Below are 17,831 nucleotides of genomic sequence, written 5' to 3' on the forward strand. Positions count from 1 at the left end.
CCGCAGTCTTTTTCCAAGACAACTCCACCATCGCCATGATAACATTTTAAATTTTAATAGCGGGACTCAAATTCTAACACTGAACAGTAAGGCTCTGCAAACATTTACAGGGAGCATCTAAGAGCCAAGTAAATTTCTAAGCCACGGTGGACCACGGAAAACACCACCAGACAGAAGGTCCTGCTTCCCATTCACACGTTCCCTCAGAGCACAGACATTCTTGCTCTTGATTGGTCTTCGTGTGTGTCTGTCACACATAGAGGGTGGGACCTATCCTCAAGCTTTAAGTGAGACGCCATAATTTTACGTCATCTCAGTGCGACGAGAGCCGTGAGGGAGGGGTGGGGTGAGCACTCTTCGCGGTGGTTGGGGGGCTGCTTTGAAGGTGTCATGGCTGCTGCTGCGGAGCCTAGTTCCTCAAGCAGCAGCGAAAGGAACCTGGAGCAAAGCTCCAGTCCCCTCCTCACCCGCGAGGTCCTCTGCGAAGTCTTCCGCTCCTTGCACACCCTGACAGGACAGGTAAGTGAGGTGCGGCGGGGAGGTTGGCGGGGGCGAGGGAGAGCACCTCGGTCGGGTCCCCCTAGTTCTCTCGGCGGCGGGGGTCGCGGAGCTTGCTGGCACTGTGTGTGCCGCTGGTGTGCCGAGGTCGGGCTGCCGAGACGCGGAGAAGCCTAGGCCCAGCTGCCTGGGACCGAGAGATGCCAGCGGCACACTGGATGGTTAAGCGTGAGTACCAAGGTCTAGAGAAAACCCGGGTCCTGGCGCCGAACGCTTGCCAAAAAATGACTAAAAGATGATGAGGGTTAAGGGGGTTCCTGGCGCTTACGGTCCTTTTGCCTCCAGTGTATTTATTGTACAAATTCACTGGTTAATATGGCCTGAAACTTTTCCTAACGCCATCTCCAACTCTTTAGGGATGATTTACTCTGGGTTTTGTTTATTCTTTTTTTCCTCTTACCATTTATTGCATCTCTTACTCTTTTAAACGGGAGGGATGTATAAGGATTTCCACAATTTCGTTTGTAATATGCCTAAATTTTAGTGTAAACTGTTGGAAGAGTTATGTGTGGCCACTTCTAACTACATTACGACTGTCGTGTAACTTAGCTAATTGCTCTCTACAGACATGTCACAGTAAACCTGGATTTTAAAAACTAGGTTGCACTTTACTAGATAGTCATTCGTGATGTAAATGAGGCAATTTTAAAATAAGGAGCAAAAGCATGTTTGCCTGCTTTTAGAAGAGTTTTTTGCCAAACATGTTTCCTGGTTTGTTTGGGGGATGGTACGGTGCATGAAATGAACACAGCACACATTTATGTCAAGGGCAGTGGTGCCTGTGAGCATAGGGCATTTACCTTGTTTGTGAGAATTATTTTTAAAATCCTTAGTTGGAAAACCTTAGTAAGTTTATTTTGACTGGCAAACTACTTGAGTTGTACATTCTGTTTGGTGTTATAAGGCAGTTATTACTGGACTTCTAAAAGTTAAAATTTTTAAACTCAATTGCTTCATAAGAAGTTATGAAAAAATCTGTTACAAAGGCTTAAGCCCTTTCCTTATTAATATTTCAGTAGTTACATCCCAGATCTTTAAATAGTTTAAAAGTTAGAGAACTTTTTGACATTGATTTGGAATGTAAAGATTTATTTATTTATATTCTAATGGCAAGATGAGAAAAATATTCTTGAATATTATGCTTAGAAGTTGCAAAATAATTTACATTGATAAATTATTTGAATTATAAAATATCTAAATTTTGCATACAAAAGTTTTCAAAATTATATAAATTTATTCCAAAGGTTTGAATGGAAAAATGATTAAATTTAACTTACACCACCTGCCAAAGATGTTTAGAGAAAATGAAGTTTTTGTAATAGTAAAGGTACCTTTATGCAAGTGTCAAATATAAGAAAAAAATTAATTAAATGCTATTTTATTAATCTCAGGTATTTTGAGATGCATGGTTAAGGATGAAAGCCATCCATACTTATAAAGTTGCCCATGAGAAAGGTATCCTTTTGAAACAAATTAAAAGGATTTTTAAGATGTAAATTGTAATATGTCTAAGTTCATCTTAAGTATCATTGAATTATTAGTACTTTTCTATAGGAAGTGTAAAACTGAATTGTTAAAAAGTATTATTCCTCCAAATGCAAGTAATAATAGTCAGTATTAATAGTGTATTAATAGAAAATTTTGAATACTTGGTTACTGTCCCAAGAATTAAGGTGTAAAAAATCATAGAATCCATGTTACTGGAGAATTTGCTGAATGAATAAGTGGATTATTTGGGGGCCATTTTTAAGTTAATTTGTCACCTTATTGTTTGGTTTCCATAAAGGACCAAGTATCTCCAGTTGTCTTTGAAAGCTTCTGTAATTCTTCCAAATTGACATGAGAATATGATCCAAATATTAAATTTCTTTCCTATAGTTATTTTCTCTAGAAAAGGTGATGCTTTGCTTTGGTTTATAAGGTTTGCCTGCTTTTTCCCCAAACATAAATCTGCCAAGAGATCTGTAGTTGACTATGGCAAGAATAATGAGCTGTAAGAATAAAAATCCAAGACATGAATTGCTGTCCATGGAGCCAAAGAAATCTCAGGTTCCTCTGTTAAGCACTCTACTATATAAATAATGGATACAGAGACTTACTGCCTAAGACCAGAGGCATCTTATAGGCATCTTTCGTATTTCGTATCATAAAGAAATAAGAAATTTTACATAGGCTTTACTGACAAAGATAAACTTATACTAAGTTAAGATTTGACCGTAAGCTTAATTAATAAGATAACTGCATTTATTATTTAGTATGAAAATAATTCATCAGTAGGTGTCTTGGTTTCTTATTCTTACAGCTCATTAAGTTTGTATTTGAGCTCATGAAACATGTATCTTTGTAGAAAATTTGACTTAATTTTTAATAAATGATTCTTGCAAAATAAGTGTAATTGACTTGCTTCCACTTGAATTGTGTCTAGAAAAGTTTATAGTGATTTCCTCATACTTAGTCAAATGATTACAGGTGGAAACTTCTCCCTCTAAAATTTTGACTAATTTTGGTATTAATTTTATATTTAGGTTCTTGGTAGTTTTCTGGATATACTTTTGTTCTAAGTCACTACCTGATGAGAAATGTTCATGTTATGAGACATATCTTCCTAGAAAATCTTCAGGAAGCACACTGGACATTCACTTTTGGCTTTGTTACACGGCTGTGGAAAAGTACTTGCTTTTTATCTTGATAATTTCATAACTGGTAGCTTGATTTTTATTTGAAGTAGTTACTATCATCTGTCCCTATGTGAATAATCTTTAGTTTTAAATACTTTTTAAATTGATTACGTTTGAAAACAATAAAATTGATTGAGAAGATGGCAGGGTCATGATGTATTTTAGGTATGCATTTGTGTGATACATAACAAAGAAAATACACTTTCTGGACCGCCGTAGTTGATCTTCATCTGTTGAATGCCTAGTTGGGATTTAGTAGGATTCTGACTAGGCCATACCTATTTTTGGATACCTTCCAGTGGTATTTAAGATATCAAAATATCAAAAGAGGTTTATCTTTCATGAATGGCTTTTCAAAGATGGCCCCATTTTACAGACATAGGAACAGAATTAAAATAATAAGACATGTTTTTATTTTTTATTTTCAAAGCTGTGCTTTTTGGCTTTTTAAAACGGCAACTAGCAAAGCATTTTATTATGTCATTGAAACGTAGTAACTTTGAGCAAAATAGGCATGCATTACTCCATAGAAATCTTATTTTTGTGATAATCCCAGATATACAGCTTAATCGTGTAATTTTTGTGATGTTGCTGGTTTGCCTCTTTGAAGCTTAACCTCAGAGATGATGTGGTGAAAATTACAATCGATTGGAACAGGCTCCAGAGCCTCTCAGCATCCCAGCCCGCACGGCTCCTCACAGCACTTGAACAACACGTTTTGTATTTACAGGTAAATTTCACATTAGAAATGTTTACTGGATATTGAAAATAGAAATTAGCTATAGTTAAATTCACTGGAGTATTTTTCCAGTGAACATTCTGTTCTACCTCAACATTCTGTTAACAGTATTGTTAAAAGGTTACTGAAATCCATATTGAGTCTAGGTTTGTTAATCGGGATAGTGATGAGACTATAGCCCAATAGGCCGATGTGCATATGAGATTGAATAAATGCAGTTCTATTCAATTCTAGGCTTTGCTGAAAATTCAATACAGTTCAACTGTGGTGGGTTATAATTAAGCAATAAGACACGGCAGGTGTGAGTCATGCTATGATAATGATTCCATGCCTTGGGTGAGTTTGGAGGCTCATGGAGTGCTTTCAGTGGTTCAAGAAGTGGCATTATCCCAGCATGACACATCCTGGAGTGTCTATTGCAATTAAACAGTTTCAGCATAGTTTTTAAAAAGAAAGTAATTTCGGTGACATTAATGTTTCATCTTAGTGAGTAGCCAGTCACTATTTCATCTTAATAATTTGAAATAATTTATCCTTTATTGGAAGTCAATATTGAATTATTTATAATGGTATTGTTACATTTTTAATATTTCAGTTTAAGAAATGAACAGCATTATAACCTTGCTGTTGTTGAACATCTCCGCAAGTGTAATTGATGTGAGTTGGAGGTTTTCTCTCTTCAGGATAGGCAGAACTGTTTTTCCTGGTCACTTTACCGTGTTGAAGATTTTAGAAGACTTCAGAAGAGTACTTTCTGGGCATGTTTAACTGTGTCTCATGATAAAAATAACCGTTAACACTTTGTTTAAAGGGCAAGTGATGAGCTATAGAACTCAAATATGGACCATGTCCCGGTGGGGATGACGAGGAAGAATAGAAGGAAGTGGATTTCCATTATGAAGACACATTTTTTTCTTAAACCTACTCTAGTTGGAGTGATCTATTTCCAGCTCATCGTCTTTGTAGCATGTTTTGTTATTGTCTTTTTTTTCTTTTTCTTTTTCTTCTCCCCATGTGCATTTTCTTTTGTGAAATTTCATTTCATGATCCAATAGATATCTTGCTAAGTCAGGGAAAGGCTAAATGTCACCTAGGGTAGCACCTATACACTTCCTATCCATGCGCTCTCATTCATTGTGGCCAACTGTACTTTGAAGTGGAGAATCTCAGCGAGACCGTGGTAATGCAGGCTTTGCTGAGTGAGCACTGCTCTCCTGCTAAGGAGGGAGAACACTCAGCCTAGTGTTCTGAGTGACATGTTAATTAAGAGGCATCCAGGCCAGAGACTGAGGCTTTGATTTAGCACAAAATAAAAGATGAATGGCAGAATGATTTCCTCAAAGAAAAATTTAAATGTCCTCAGGTTTTCTTTCTTTTCTTCTTTTTAAAAAATAAATGTACAGCAAATAATAAGGGCTACACAGTAGTAGAAAATAACAAACCTGTGTGTGGCCAGACCTGTGTGTCTTGTATGCCAGCTTTTTATGTTTAATACCTGATAATATTCATTTATGTAAGCAGCAGCTTATATAAATCTGTTACTAGTTGAGGTGAGTTTGAACCTGAGCAGATGTCACTGTGTTCTTTTCAGCCTTTTTTAGCAAAACTTCAATCTTTAATTAAAGAGAATTCAACAACTGCAGAGATAAGACAGACAGAAGCAGAGACCAAGAGTGAACTAAGAGCCAACCATCCCCCTGGGGACCTACAAGATGAAGGAAAGCTCCAAGACTGTGACTTAGGAGATGTGAAAAAGACACAAGTCTATTTTGATCCAGAAGTAGTTCAGATAAAGGCTGGAAAGGCAGAAGTGAGTTTGGGCTGGTGCAGGGATCAGGGTTACATTACTTTTAAAAGTTCTGTTGTGTTTAGATTGTTAAATTATTTGTTGTTTGTAGATTGACAGACGAATATCTGCATTTATTGAGAGAAAACAAGCTGAAATAAATGAAAACAACGTCAGGGAATTTTGCAATGTTATTGATTGTAATCAAGGTAACTAGAATTTTTTTTAACAGAATTTTTAACATTTTGACAACTGCTATAATATTTTGTTTTAAAAACAACATTAAGAACAAGATTCTATTTTACAGGTTTTTAGTTGGTAATTAAGGCAGACGAATTCTCCTTTATTTAGTAATGGGCTCTGCTACCAATTTGGTTTTCGTTTTGGTTACACAAAAAAATCTAAGTGAAGGCTGAACTCTAGAGATTGATGTTTACCACAGGTCCGAGACGATCAAAGGTCCTTCAGAACGTGAAGGTGAAATGTTGCATGGCAGAGATGTTCAGATTCACTGTTAGCAGAGAACAAAGCAATATGAGCTTCAGGTCTGTAAGTGGACCTGTGGAATTGTGTTAACCCAGGGAACCGGGTCACGCTCATAGCGGTCCTCAAGAGGGAGCAGTTTCCTCTTGACCCCTGAGCTTCGTGGTGGACACCCAGCTTGCTGTGAAGACCTGTGAGCCCTGGGCCTTTCCTTTGCACATCGCATACCTTTGCTGTTTCTCCCCAGTCTCCTTTCCTCTTCACTTGATGCTTCAGTGTGTTTCCAGGACTGCAGTGTATCCACAGAACACCATATACTGTGTAGATTGCCACAGATCATGGCCAGTTATCCTTGTAGTAGTAACCAGAGTAAGTAGTTCTTAGGAAAAAATTATGAAGAAAGGTCTGTGATTGGGCTGAACTTTTTTCTTACTGTGTTAGTAGTTCTTAGTTAATGATTTATAAACATGAAATTGTCCAATGAACCTGAAAGTGACTCGTAATCACATTGATATGTGACGCTCTTAAAATAATGTGAGCTCACTGTGGATTCTAAACTAAACTTTCTACCCTTAACTTGTGTGGGTCTCTAGATTTAACTCAGGTGTAACAGTGGTAAATCTCAGGTGTGGCAATCCAGTTTACACACCTCAAGAGAAAGGGTTTGTTGAGGGAACAAGGACATGTGTCACTAAATGTTATGCCTCGTCCCTCCTGCTAACTCTATTATTATAAACCACCAGGGGATAGAAATTGACAAGAACTGAAATGCTCAGCAGGATTCCATGGCCCATTCAGTCCCTTGCTGGCTCAAAACAGTGCTAGCCAGGCTTGCTGTGCAGAGTGGCGAGCACTCATGCCTGCCCTGTCCCCACACTGTGCTGCGTTGCTCGCTGGTGGCTCTGTGCATTTGGAATATAGCCCTGGAAGGGATGACAGCTTCTAAGACATCCTTAGGCCGATGAAAGAATAGTCAGAATAGAGAAGAGTAGGCCCTTATAGATATTATGAGGTGTTTCCAAAGAAAAGGAGTGCTTAATCTTTATATATAAAAGATTAAGTAGGTTTGCGATTTTATTTATAGTTCAACTTATCATGTTTGTTAAACTTAAGCTCAAAAAATACATTTTAATGTGTTGGTATATTTTCTTAAAGACTTTTCATTTGGTTTAAGAAAAAAGTTGATTTTAAAAAATCAGATTTTATGGAATAACAACGGATTTTAACTCATTTTACATCCATTTATTTTTACAAAATAATATGGGAATTTAATAGAAAATTTACAGCCAATGTATAGCTTTATGTTAATTCAAGCATTAATCTGTATTTCTGTATGTTACTATATGATGTCTTCATATATAATAATTATGCTAATAAATAGTATAGATTATATTAACATATTTCTAATTTATTTTTTATAAATTATTTGTTGAGACATAATTTGGAAGAAATTGTAGTTTTCACCTTGGCACAAATATTAGAAACATTTTCACATATTTTTCCCCAAAACACAGTTTTTAAAAAGTAGGATTAAAAGAAGTAAATACCTTTTTAATTAGAAATTTTAAAGTTTGTGATGTACTTGAGCTTTCATTGTATATTGTGCTTAAGTTTTCAGGACCTTTTTTAAAATTGTGAGTTCTAAGATAAAAAAGTATAAAACATACAATTAATCCCCCTGGTAGATGTTCACTAATTTGGTAATAACCAAGTGTGCTGAAAAAATTTTTTAAGATAATTTGGTAAAGTGGGCTCTGTTTATGTGATAGAGCTAGAGTGTGGTTCTATATAATATATGAATTATATAACAGTTCTTAGTAATCTGTGTTGTTCTTAGTAATGACTAATTTTTATTAAAGATTATTAAAAGTTATGCCACATAATGGTAATAGTTTTCTATATGTAAATCTGAACATTAGATTAAAGTATTATATGTGACTCAATTCAGAGGATAAAGATCACCCAAACTATTTCTATATGTCACAGTAATTTAATTATTATTACTTTTATTTGAAATTCTCTTATGAATAAAATGTGAATTATGAGAAGTTTATCATAATCTTGTACATTTGTAATTAAGAATATATTTAAACTAAGTGTATCCAAATTCTCCCTAGAAAACAGTTGTGCAAGAACTGATGCTGTCTTTACTCCTTATCCTGGATTTAAAAGTCATGTAAAGGGTAAGTGGCCACCATTCAGGACCTCTGTCACCAGCAGAAGTTTGTTATAGCCTCTTCACAATATGGAATAGGAATGCCTTTCCCATCTAAACTTTATTCTAAAACAAAAGCTTTGCTTTTTCTTTTCTTTCCTTTTTTGTTTGTTTGTTTTGTTTGAGCTTGTGCTTTGTTGACCTTTATGAAAAGAATATAATATGCTGATAAGGAGAGAGAATTTCTGTTCTTGAAACATAAATTTACATAGACTTAAAAGTTTCTTAACTTAGTTTCTAGAGTTGTGAACACATATGGACCACAGACTAGACCTGAAGGAATTGCAGGGTCAGGTCACAAACCTACGGGCACACTTCGAGACTGTGGTAATCAGGCGGTGGAAGAACGGCTCCAGAATATCGAGGCTCACTTGCGGTTGCAGACAGGTAAGTGGAGAGAGCCAGGTCGTGCTCTGTCTTTGCAAGTCTTAAGGAACTTAGGTTTGCATAGCTTCCGGGTCTTCCTTGAACATTCATTGTAAAGCCATCATTCTAGGTGCAGAAAGCAGCCAAAGCATCTACCAGGTTCTTGGTCCCTATGCTTTTATCCTTAAACTTCTCTCCACTTGGGAAACAAATCCCAAATAGATTCAGTTAGCCACAGTTTATTGAAGCTACCAGAAAATGAATGTAATATTTTACTATGGCCAATTTTGGAACTTGTCTGATAACCTCTAATTATTATTAGTCACCAACTACAAAATATGGATAATTGTGGTCCTGGTCCTCTCTGCACTCACAGACAGTAAACATATAAATGAATAAGTGCTTAGGGAAAGTGACCCCATGTCTGTTGAACAGTTCTGTGAGTCAGTGTGAGTGCGACATGCCTGTGCCAGCATCATATGTAATGGTACTCTGTGGAGACGTTGGTGCTGTCACTGTTGGAAAGACAGTAAGACTAAAGTTCAGACATTTGCCCAGGACATTATAGGAAATGACAAGGGGGGATTGAGTCTCCTCCTAATGCCCCTAGATGTTTGACTTTCCTCTCTTCATCTACTGCTATACATGAAGTCTGGCGCTAGTTGTCACTAAACTTCCTCCTAGAGGTCACTTTTCATCCTGTAGCCAAAGCACACTTTTTCACACTCATGTCTGATACTGTTTCTGCCTAGGTAGACTTCTTCAGTAGTTGTCTGTTGTTCTCATACACATAGCCAACTCACTACTTACCCACAGAGACTGTGGTGCTCTGGACCAGGGAGGCTACATGTGAGGCTTGAAGGAGTAGAAAGAGTCTGAATGTAGTAGTGAACTTGGTGTTTACATATCTTTAATACACCATGTCCTCCTCCTTGACAGTGCTGGGGAAAGCCCTTTAAACATTCTTCTAGGTCAATGGAAGCATTTTTGTTGTTTTTATATATAAATGTATTTGCATGATATTTTAAAAATAAAAATGATAAGAAAACAGAACTATTAAGATTTCAGCATGTTTTTCCTATGCACTTAGGTGGCCCAGTACCAAGAGACATCTATCAGAGAATTAAAAAGCTTGAAGATAAAATCCTTGAATTAGAGGGCATATCTCCTGAATACTTTCAATCTGTAGTAAGTAGTAATGTCTTCTAAAAACAAAGGGTTATTTTAAAGATTTTCATGATGTTACAGTGTACTCATTGATCTACATGTGAAACATTTTTAAAATTAAGAGATAGAGGAATTCTGCACTATGAAGGTGATTATCTGCCTCTTTAAGAATTCTGATTCTGAATATTTCACAGTGTAGGGACACTTGTCCTTACCTATGGAAATTCTGTTGAACCATCTTCATGTCATCATAACTCAGTGTTTGGTGGTCTAGCCTGTGACTCAGGTTTAGCTGCTGTCTTGTGAAATAATAGCACTTGTTCTTTGTCTTGATGATCTGACCCCCCAGACTGTTTCACTCAGTTCATAAGTAGCTGAACAGGCCATACCTTATACTTTCGCCCATTTTTTTAGACCTTAGACTGGCCTGTATCTGTATAATTCCTCCACTCTCTTGTTTGTTCTTTCGTTTGTTCATTCATCCATCCTTAACCCCCTTTCTCAAGAACATTGAGAAACTGTTTTCCTAATAAGTACTTTCTTTGGCACATCAGTGTTTCAGAAAACCCTGGGCTCATTGTTTCCCACCATCTTCTGATGAGGTACTTTCTTCTTGTTTTGCCGTGTGTGTGTGTGTGTGTGTGTGTGTGTGTGTGTGTGTGTGTGCTGAGACAGACTCTCACTATATAACCCATAGCTTGAACTCTCAATTCTTCTGTGTCAGCTTCCTTTCAAAGTCTACTAGCTAACCATCAGCCATGCCCTATTCATTTACTTACTTACTTACTTGATGTCCCAGCTGCTCTGTGTGTCCCAAGATGAACTGTGGAGAGACTCAAAGGAGAGCAAAAAACAGATGCGGGGCCAGGAGTGGTCGCACTCATCGTTAATCCCAGCACTCAGGAGATAGGGGCAGGTAGATTTCTGAGTTTGAGGCTGGCCTAGTCTACAAAGTGAGTTCCAGGACAGCCAGGGCTGCACAGAGAAACACAATCTCCTCAACGCTAAAAGAAGAAAAACTTTAGAATAGAAAAAGATGTGGAAGCATAAGTGATGGGTTCTCTAGTATGAGCAAGCACTGTGGGAACATAGTGTGTGTTCCATGTATACGTACTGTTTTCAAGTATTGTGATGCAAAATTAGTCTTTAGGAATACTCATAAAGTTCATATCTTTTAAATATACTAGTAAACTTCAGTTTTAAAAACTTTAAATTGCTATCTTAAAACATTTTCATGTTCAACAGTCAGATTTTTAAAATAATTATAATAAAAGATTCAACACACACCAGGCAGTGGTGGCGCATACCTTTAATCCCAGTGCTTGGGAGGCAGAGGCAGGCAGATCTCTGAATTTGAGGCCAGTCTGGTACAGAGCGAGTTCCAGGACAGCCAAGACTATACAGAAAAACCCTGTCTCCAAAAACAAAAGATGCAATACATACTAATGCTTTTCATAAATTTATGCTTTTTTATAATAGCTTATTAGGGAGTTTATTTTTTAACAAATGGAAAGAATTTTAATTCTCATTTTGTTCCATGAATCAAATATAATTTTTCCCGTTAATTTTTACCATTTTATATGGTATGCTCCAATGATACACAGGATAGTTAACTTTATCCAGTTCCTAGAAGATTCTACAAGTTTACAATTCATCTACATGTGAATCTATATAAAAACATTTCAAGTAAAATCTTTTCATAGTTCAGAAATTCAGTTTCCAGCAAAAGATCAACTCTTAAAACATATAGGGCTCAATGTTTACTCATGTCCTAACCAGAGAAGCTAGAATATAGTCCACATAACTGCAGAGAGAAGAGCATGCAGACTTCTCGGTTCCTCTCAGTGTAAAGATAGCCCTTGATCTGGCTTCCTCCTGGTGAGGTGTGTGGCCAGAGAGGACTCACTGTTACAGAATGTCAGCATGAACTCTTTCCCTTTGGCCTTGTACTATAGCTGTGCGTAGGCCTGGAGGACAGTTAGTCTCCATCCTTAAACCTTTCCAGTTCTATGCTCTCAGCTTGCATGTCACCTCTAGTACTAATCCATAGGATTTCTTTCATTCAGAGACATAATTTTAAAGATCTAGAAATCCTTTTTTTGCAAATCTCCACTTTATCCTAACTTGTTATCCGCTGTCCTTTTGTGAATGCACGACTCACCCTGGCCGATGTGTGTCTGTGTCTAATTCTTCCTTCCAATGCAGCTGTGCAGTCAACAAGCCTCCTGTCCTGGAAGTTCTCACTCTCTGGGTTTCAGCCAGCTTCTCAACACACCTTATCCCAACTGCCTTAAGTATGGGTCATATAATTTAGAAACTTATTTGCTATTTCTGTCTTCATACCTTCCTCTACTTCTAAATTGACATCCCACTAAAAAAGATCACCCCTCCAGATTCCTCATTTCTATTAATGACAGAGTCATTTTGCTAACCAGAAACTGGACTTTTCCTTGCTCTCTTCCCCTATCTAATCACCAGCAGCTGTCAGGTTTTTTCTTTTTGTTTCCTGTTCTGTCCCCATCTCAGGATCTTATTTCCCAGCTAAACTAGAATAGCACTGTCTCCTTATTCCTAGTTGATCTCTGGTCCCTAAAATATCATAAATCTTTCCAAATACTGTTTCACAAGTCACTTCCCTGCCAAATGCTTTCAATGAATCCCTGCCTGGAAAAGATAAAAACGCTTCTGGGTACAGCATTGAAGTTTCTGTACAATTTGGTGACTTCTACCAATGTCGAACAGGTAGATGCACAATCAACTAAAAAGCCAGAGTAAGGTTATGGCAGTCTTGTTCTTTCCTTAACTAAGTCCATACTAAGAGTATGTAAACCAGACTCAGGGTGAAGGTCTCACTGGAGGATCTGCTACAACCACACTGTCTTACGATACCAGTTCTATTGTTAACAGGAATTGTACTAAATAAGAACCTGACCTTTAACCCTTTGTGAACAAGTGGACAAATTGGTAGGCATGGCTGATGCTTAGGTAGTAGAATTTGGAAAGTATATGACTCTTATTCCACAGCAATGTCTAGATGTAATTCCTGATTTTAAGGGATGTGTCAGAGGAAGGGTATGCTAACTTTAGGCCAAATCCATACCATTTGTTGAGACTGTGAAAGTGTGTGCTAGACCTGAGCCACGAGCGGATAGTTGGATCCAGCTAGAAACTTAGGTAAATAGAGGTCCCTGTCTGAAGTGTCAGGAGGCTCGAGCAGGAGAGAGTTTAAATAATATGTCATTGTTCATGCTAGAAAGACGTGCAGGTTTAAATTGTGGCAAAGAAAACATACTATACATATAAAATTAACTACCCTTTACAACTGGTTAACAGAAGGTGGCCCGTAGGAGCAGCCTCCTTACCTCTGGGTTACCTTAGTGCACAAGTTGTACATTACCTGCGAGTGGAATAATACAGTGAAGAGGCATCATGGATTATCTGTGTGACTGCTATGGCTGCTTTGGTGAACTCCTAAATATTTTCTCTCAAGTGTCAAACTTCATTAAAATGTTTACCTTTATACTCAATATCCTCATACCTAAAAAAAAAAATCTACACAGTGTAGTGTATCTAAATGTTCTTGTTGAAATAATTGTATTCAAATCTAAAATAAGTCCCAGAGACTCAGTTCATTATATTTTTAAGTCATTGATCCACTGTGTACCTGTTCTCATTCTGGTATTTTTTTTTTTATTTTGGTTTTATGACAGTGGTGTGATTGTTCATGACATAGAGCTATTGGTATTCCACTGATTAGACTGTTGGCATCACAAGGGAAAGTGTGTTGATGAGTATTTAAAAAACTACTTTTCAGGTAGGCAAGAGTCTGAACAGCAGACAGGTTAAAGTTAGCTCCACCTGTTCATGTGTCCTACCATAGCTCAGCCTGACAAACAGAGGAGCATACTTTTCTGAGCTCTATTATTCCAAGTCTAATAATTCTAGCACCTAATGACTGCTATTTAATGTATGTGCTCATATGAGACATTCTTGGGTGTTATTTAGATCAGTTTTTGGCATGAAAAGGAATCTTGAGTTTTAATTCCTTCTAAATCTTTGTGGCCATATATATGTTCATTAAAAGTTCTTCTGTGTGTGTTCGTCATGGGTTTGTTTTTTGTTTTTGTTTTTTGGGTTTTGGTTTTGGTTTTTTTGGGTTTTGGTTTTGGTTTGGGGCTTTTTTTGTTTTGTTTTTGTCAGATATGTTAATTTAGTAATTTGACACCCAATTATTTCATCACATCACAGTTCAAAAGGCTGAATAGCTTGTCTCTGTGAATCCTATCAGCCTGAGCAGAATCTAACATTCAGGCAAGCACGCATGTGCATACACACCAGCAGGAATTGAACCCAGGGCTGGGCAAGTGCTTTACCACTGATCCACCTCTTTAGCCCCAATACAAGAAATGTGAATTTAAACCGACTCATATAATACAGAAATTATGTAACAGATGAGGCCACAGTCTTCAGGGTTGATGTAGTTGTAAACTCAAGACTTGAGTTCTTGCTCCTCTTGGGTCTGTTTAGTGTTGTCTTCTTCCACTGATGCACAGCAAGGCTGCTGTAAATTTTAGGTATTTCATCCAGATACAGCAGTGGCCCGCAGGAACCTTTGTTTTCTCACAAAAGGAGTTTGCAGAAAAGTTCTCCTTAATCCCCAGCAGACCCTCCTTATTCATTGGCTACAATTGGGCCATGTGTACATCAGTTTCTAAGCAAGAGCATTGGGGTGAGGTAGACACTGCCTTGAGTCACACAGAGGGGACAAAGAGCTGCTTGCTTAGACTGGCACTGCACCTTCCATGGTCAAAGATATCTGCTTGCACATACACATACGCATGTGTTATGTATGTGTTCACTTCTTTCTTCGGTATACCAAGTACCCTTTGCTTCTATCCATTGTTGCTTCTCTTGGTCAGTTTCCCAGAGTGGGAGGGTTCCCAAGAGCTAGTACTCAGACTGAGAAGTGGTAACTGATGGAAAGTAGGTATTTGCCAGAGAGGAACTTGCTGTTACACTCTGATATACTATTTGTAACAGTGCCCTCCTCTGTGGGTAACTTTGTAGGCAATGCTTCCAGTTCACAAATGCTTTTTAGGTATCTGTCACACAGTCTTCTATAAGGGAAGTAATGCTGATGTTTTCTAAATAGTGATTATTTTGTTACTTTTAAACTAGAACTTTTCTGGAAAAAGAAGAAAAGTCCAGCCACCTCAAGTAAGTCATTTTGTCTTCCTTTGAACTTCTGAAATAATTAATGAGTTTTATACCTTATTAATAAATGTGTCTACTCTTATTGCTTTTAGGTCATACCTTGGCAGACTTTAGGTTGAATTCGGGAAGTTGTTTTATTTTAAAATTATAGAATGATTTCAATAGGCTATTTAAATAAAAAAATCTTCACCTTATTTTTAATAGGTTTATTATAGATTTAATATTTGGGTTAGAAAACACTTAAGTGCCTGGATAACTTTAGTCTCCTCCCACTTTGCCTTTTATGAACACTACTAATTAGCATTATCTAAATAAAAAAGAGGTGACATCATGTCTAGGGAGATAGCTTAGTGGACAGAGGGCTTATATAGCATATTTAAGAACCGAGTTCTGATCCCTAGCACCTGCTTCAAAAGCAGAGTATAGTGATGTGGGTCTCTTACCTCAGCACTGGGAGACAGCATCTTACTGGCCAGCCTGTCTAACCAGTTAGTTCCACGTTCATTGGAGACCATCTCAAAAACGGTGATGGGGAGCAGTTGCGGAAGATACCCACTGTTAGTCTCTGACCGCCGTAGGCATATGCACCACAAACATGTGCTCTGTGCCCCTACACATACACAAAGGCTAATCACAGCTTAGCTGTCTGTCCAGAATACTTTATTAGTTGAATTAAAATAGTATAATTCTGCCAGCCTTAATGATGTAAATTAAAGTTGGGGAAACCTTTTAAAATTTGCTGTATTTTTAAATAGTATGTTGCTATTGTGTGTGATGATATATACCTGTAATTGTAGTACTCTGGAGGATGAGATGAAAGGGTTAGAAGTTCAAGGCCGGCCTGAACTACATAGTCAAGCCATGTGTCAGCATGCCCTATTCCTCAAAACAGCTTATTACATATTTAAAATTTTGAGTCAGTTTTTGAGAGCAGCCTTTGTTTTGTAGATTAGGTGGTCCTTCAGAAGGAAAGTTCTAGGTATTTTAGGCATCTAAGCTAATCCTCTGGTGTATGGTTTTTGCTATAGATTATGAGTTCACAGGGTTTTTGTTTTGTTTTTTTAAAAAGCTTTTATTGGCCTTTCAAAGAACAAAATCTCCAGAAAAGCTTTGTTATTAGGAAAGGGAAGCGGGTCAGTATGACACTGTGTTTATATATGCATTTGTTCTGTGTTGCTAGGATAAAATCCAGGGCCTCTCACATGTCAAGGAAATGCCCTGTGCTGAGCCATATGGTTACAGCCCAGAAAAAAACAGAAGCCTTGTTAGTTTATGCCTCTAAATTATGGCTCAGTCACTATACACAGCTGTCAGTCTCAAAATTAGTATACAGTAATATGCTGTTGAATATTAGGTATTTATATATGTTGAATATTAGGTATTCACTTAGAACTTTATCTGCCTTAAGAAATTTAAGTCTTATGCAGCAATTTGTGTTTCTAGCAGAACTATTCACTGGCTGAACTGGATGAGAAAATCAGCGCCCTCAAACGAGCCCTGCTCAGAAAGTCGAGAGAAGCAGACTCCACGGCCACTCACCTCCCGTGAGACCACTCTTGTCAAACGCTTTCTTTAAGATGCATGTGTGTAGCTGTTGCAGTGTATTTATCAACTTAAACTTGTCTGTAAAGTCAAGGTTTGTCTTTGCATGAGACTGGCTGACAGCAAATAGTCAAATCTTGCAGAGTGTGGAAATGGTGTAAGCCTTGACCACAGCACTGTTGGAACTTACTCCCTTCTGTTTTAAAGGAGGCATTTTGGATATTAAACAACTTAATTTGAAAGACCCTCTTTTGGTGGACCACCAGAGATTATTATTTTGATAGTGATATTTAAAAGGACTATATTTGTAACATTGATTAACCATTTTTTTAGTTTATATTAGTACTTTGTACATAGTAAACATTTAACAAAAATTTTTTGGCAAAAAATAAAACTGACAAATGCATGTGTATAAACTTGTTTCTATGTCTTTCTTATTATAAATAAACACTTGACAGTTTTATCACCTACTTGGCTGTGTGGCCCTGAGGAATTTAATCTCTATAAAGGGATAAAGGGATTGATGGGAGAGCCTTTGGTTGATGCTATGAGGAGCAGTGAGCTGGGGTGGCTGTCCTGAAGGAGTGACATGGCAAATGCTAATGCTGGTGTGGAATGTGCATCTGTCTTTGGACAGTATTAAACCATCACAGAGACGTTCCATTGCCACAGTTGAAAACAATACCTAAAAGATGCAGCTAAAGTTGTGGCCCGTCTTACAAAGCAGCTACTTGAGAGTTGTTTGAATACAAGAACTAAAAGTTTACCTTGGATCACCTGTAAAGGAGAAGAGGTTAAAAACAATCGTGACTGGAGGAAAGATAACTAAACATCAGCTAGCACCACTCTGACTCACTGGACGGGCTGGGTCCTGCCCCAAACCCACCCTGTGTTCTGTTCCCCTGCATGTCTTCTCCCTCCTTGCTCTATCTTTGCTACATTTTTGTGGTCAGGATAGTCTCTTTACTGACTGGTTTTCCAGCCCTCTCTACTTGAAGAGTGATTAAAGCCTCAATGTTTTTTTGTTTCCCCACGTGGCATACTGTAATACAGTTGTGTTTTATAACTGCAACCTTTCCTAGT

General features: G+C 37.6%; 1 protein-coding gene across 4 annotated transcripts; it reads left to right on the forward strand.

Annotated features, from left to right (window-relative positions):
- The first annotated feature begins 327 nt into the window (after positions 1-327).
- On the forward strand, positions 328-17,171 carry Mbip (MAP3K12 binding inhibitory protein 1). Of its 4 annotated transcripts, none has more exons than XM_052185816.1 (9): positions 328-519; positions 3,847-3,966; positions 5,567-5,785; positions 5,874-5,970; positions 8,362-8,427; positions 8,694-8,846; positions 9,916-10,013; positions 15,171-15,209; positions 16,650-17,171. In XM_052185816.1, exons 1-9 carry the CDS (start codon positions 391-393, stop codon positions 16,752-16,754), a joined length of 1,026 nt encoding a protein of 341 aa, XP_052041776.1. In that variant the 5' UTR covers positions 328-390; the 3' UTR covers positions 16,755-17,171. The 4 variants fall into 4 exon arrangements, with proteins under 4 accessions (XP_052041776.1, XP_052041777.1, XP_052041778.1 ...); XM_052185817.1 differs by having other exon boundaries at positions 16,653-17,171; XM_052185818.1 differs by lacking the exon at positions 5,567-5,785.
- The last annotated feature ends 660 nt before the right edge of the window (positions 17,172-17,831 follow it).

Source organism: Apodemus sylvaticus, chromosome 6 (assembly GCF_947179515.1).
Source record: "Apodemus sylvaticus chromosome 6, mApoSyl1.1, whole genome shotgun sequence".
In the NCBI taxonomy this organism is placed as follows: Eukaryota; Metazoa; Chordata; class Mammalia; order Rodentia; family Muridae; genus Apodemus; species Apodemus sylvaticus.

What these genes read in the sequence shown, in the direction of transcription:
- Mbip (XM_052185816.1), top strand. Translation starts at nt 391, where the DNA reads ATGGCTGCTGCTGCGGAGCCTAGTTCCTCAAGCAGCAGCGAAAGGAAC. An exon ending in CTGAATACTTTCAATCTGTA is followed by an intron (nt 10,014 to 15,170) that starts GTAAGTAGTAAT and finishes CTTTTAAACTAG; the next exon opens with AACTTTTCTGGAAAAAGAAG. An exon ending in GAAAAGTCCAGCCACCTCAA is followed by an intron (nt 15,210 to 16,649) that starts GTAAGTCATTTT and finishes TTGTGTTTCTAG; the next exon opens with CAGAACTATTCACTGGCTGA.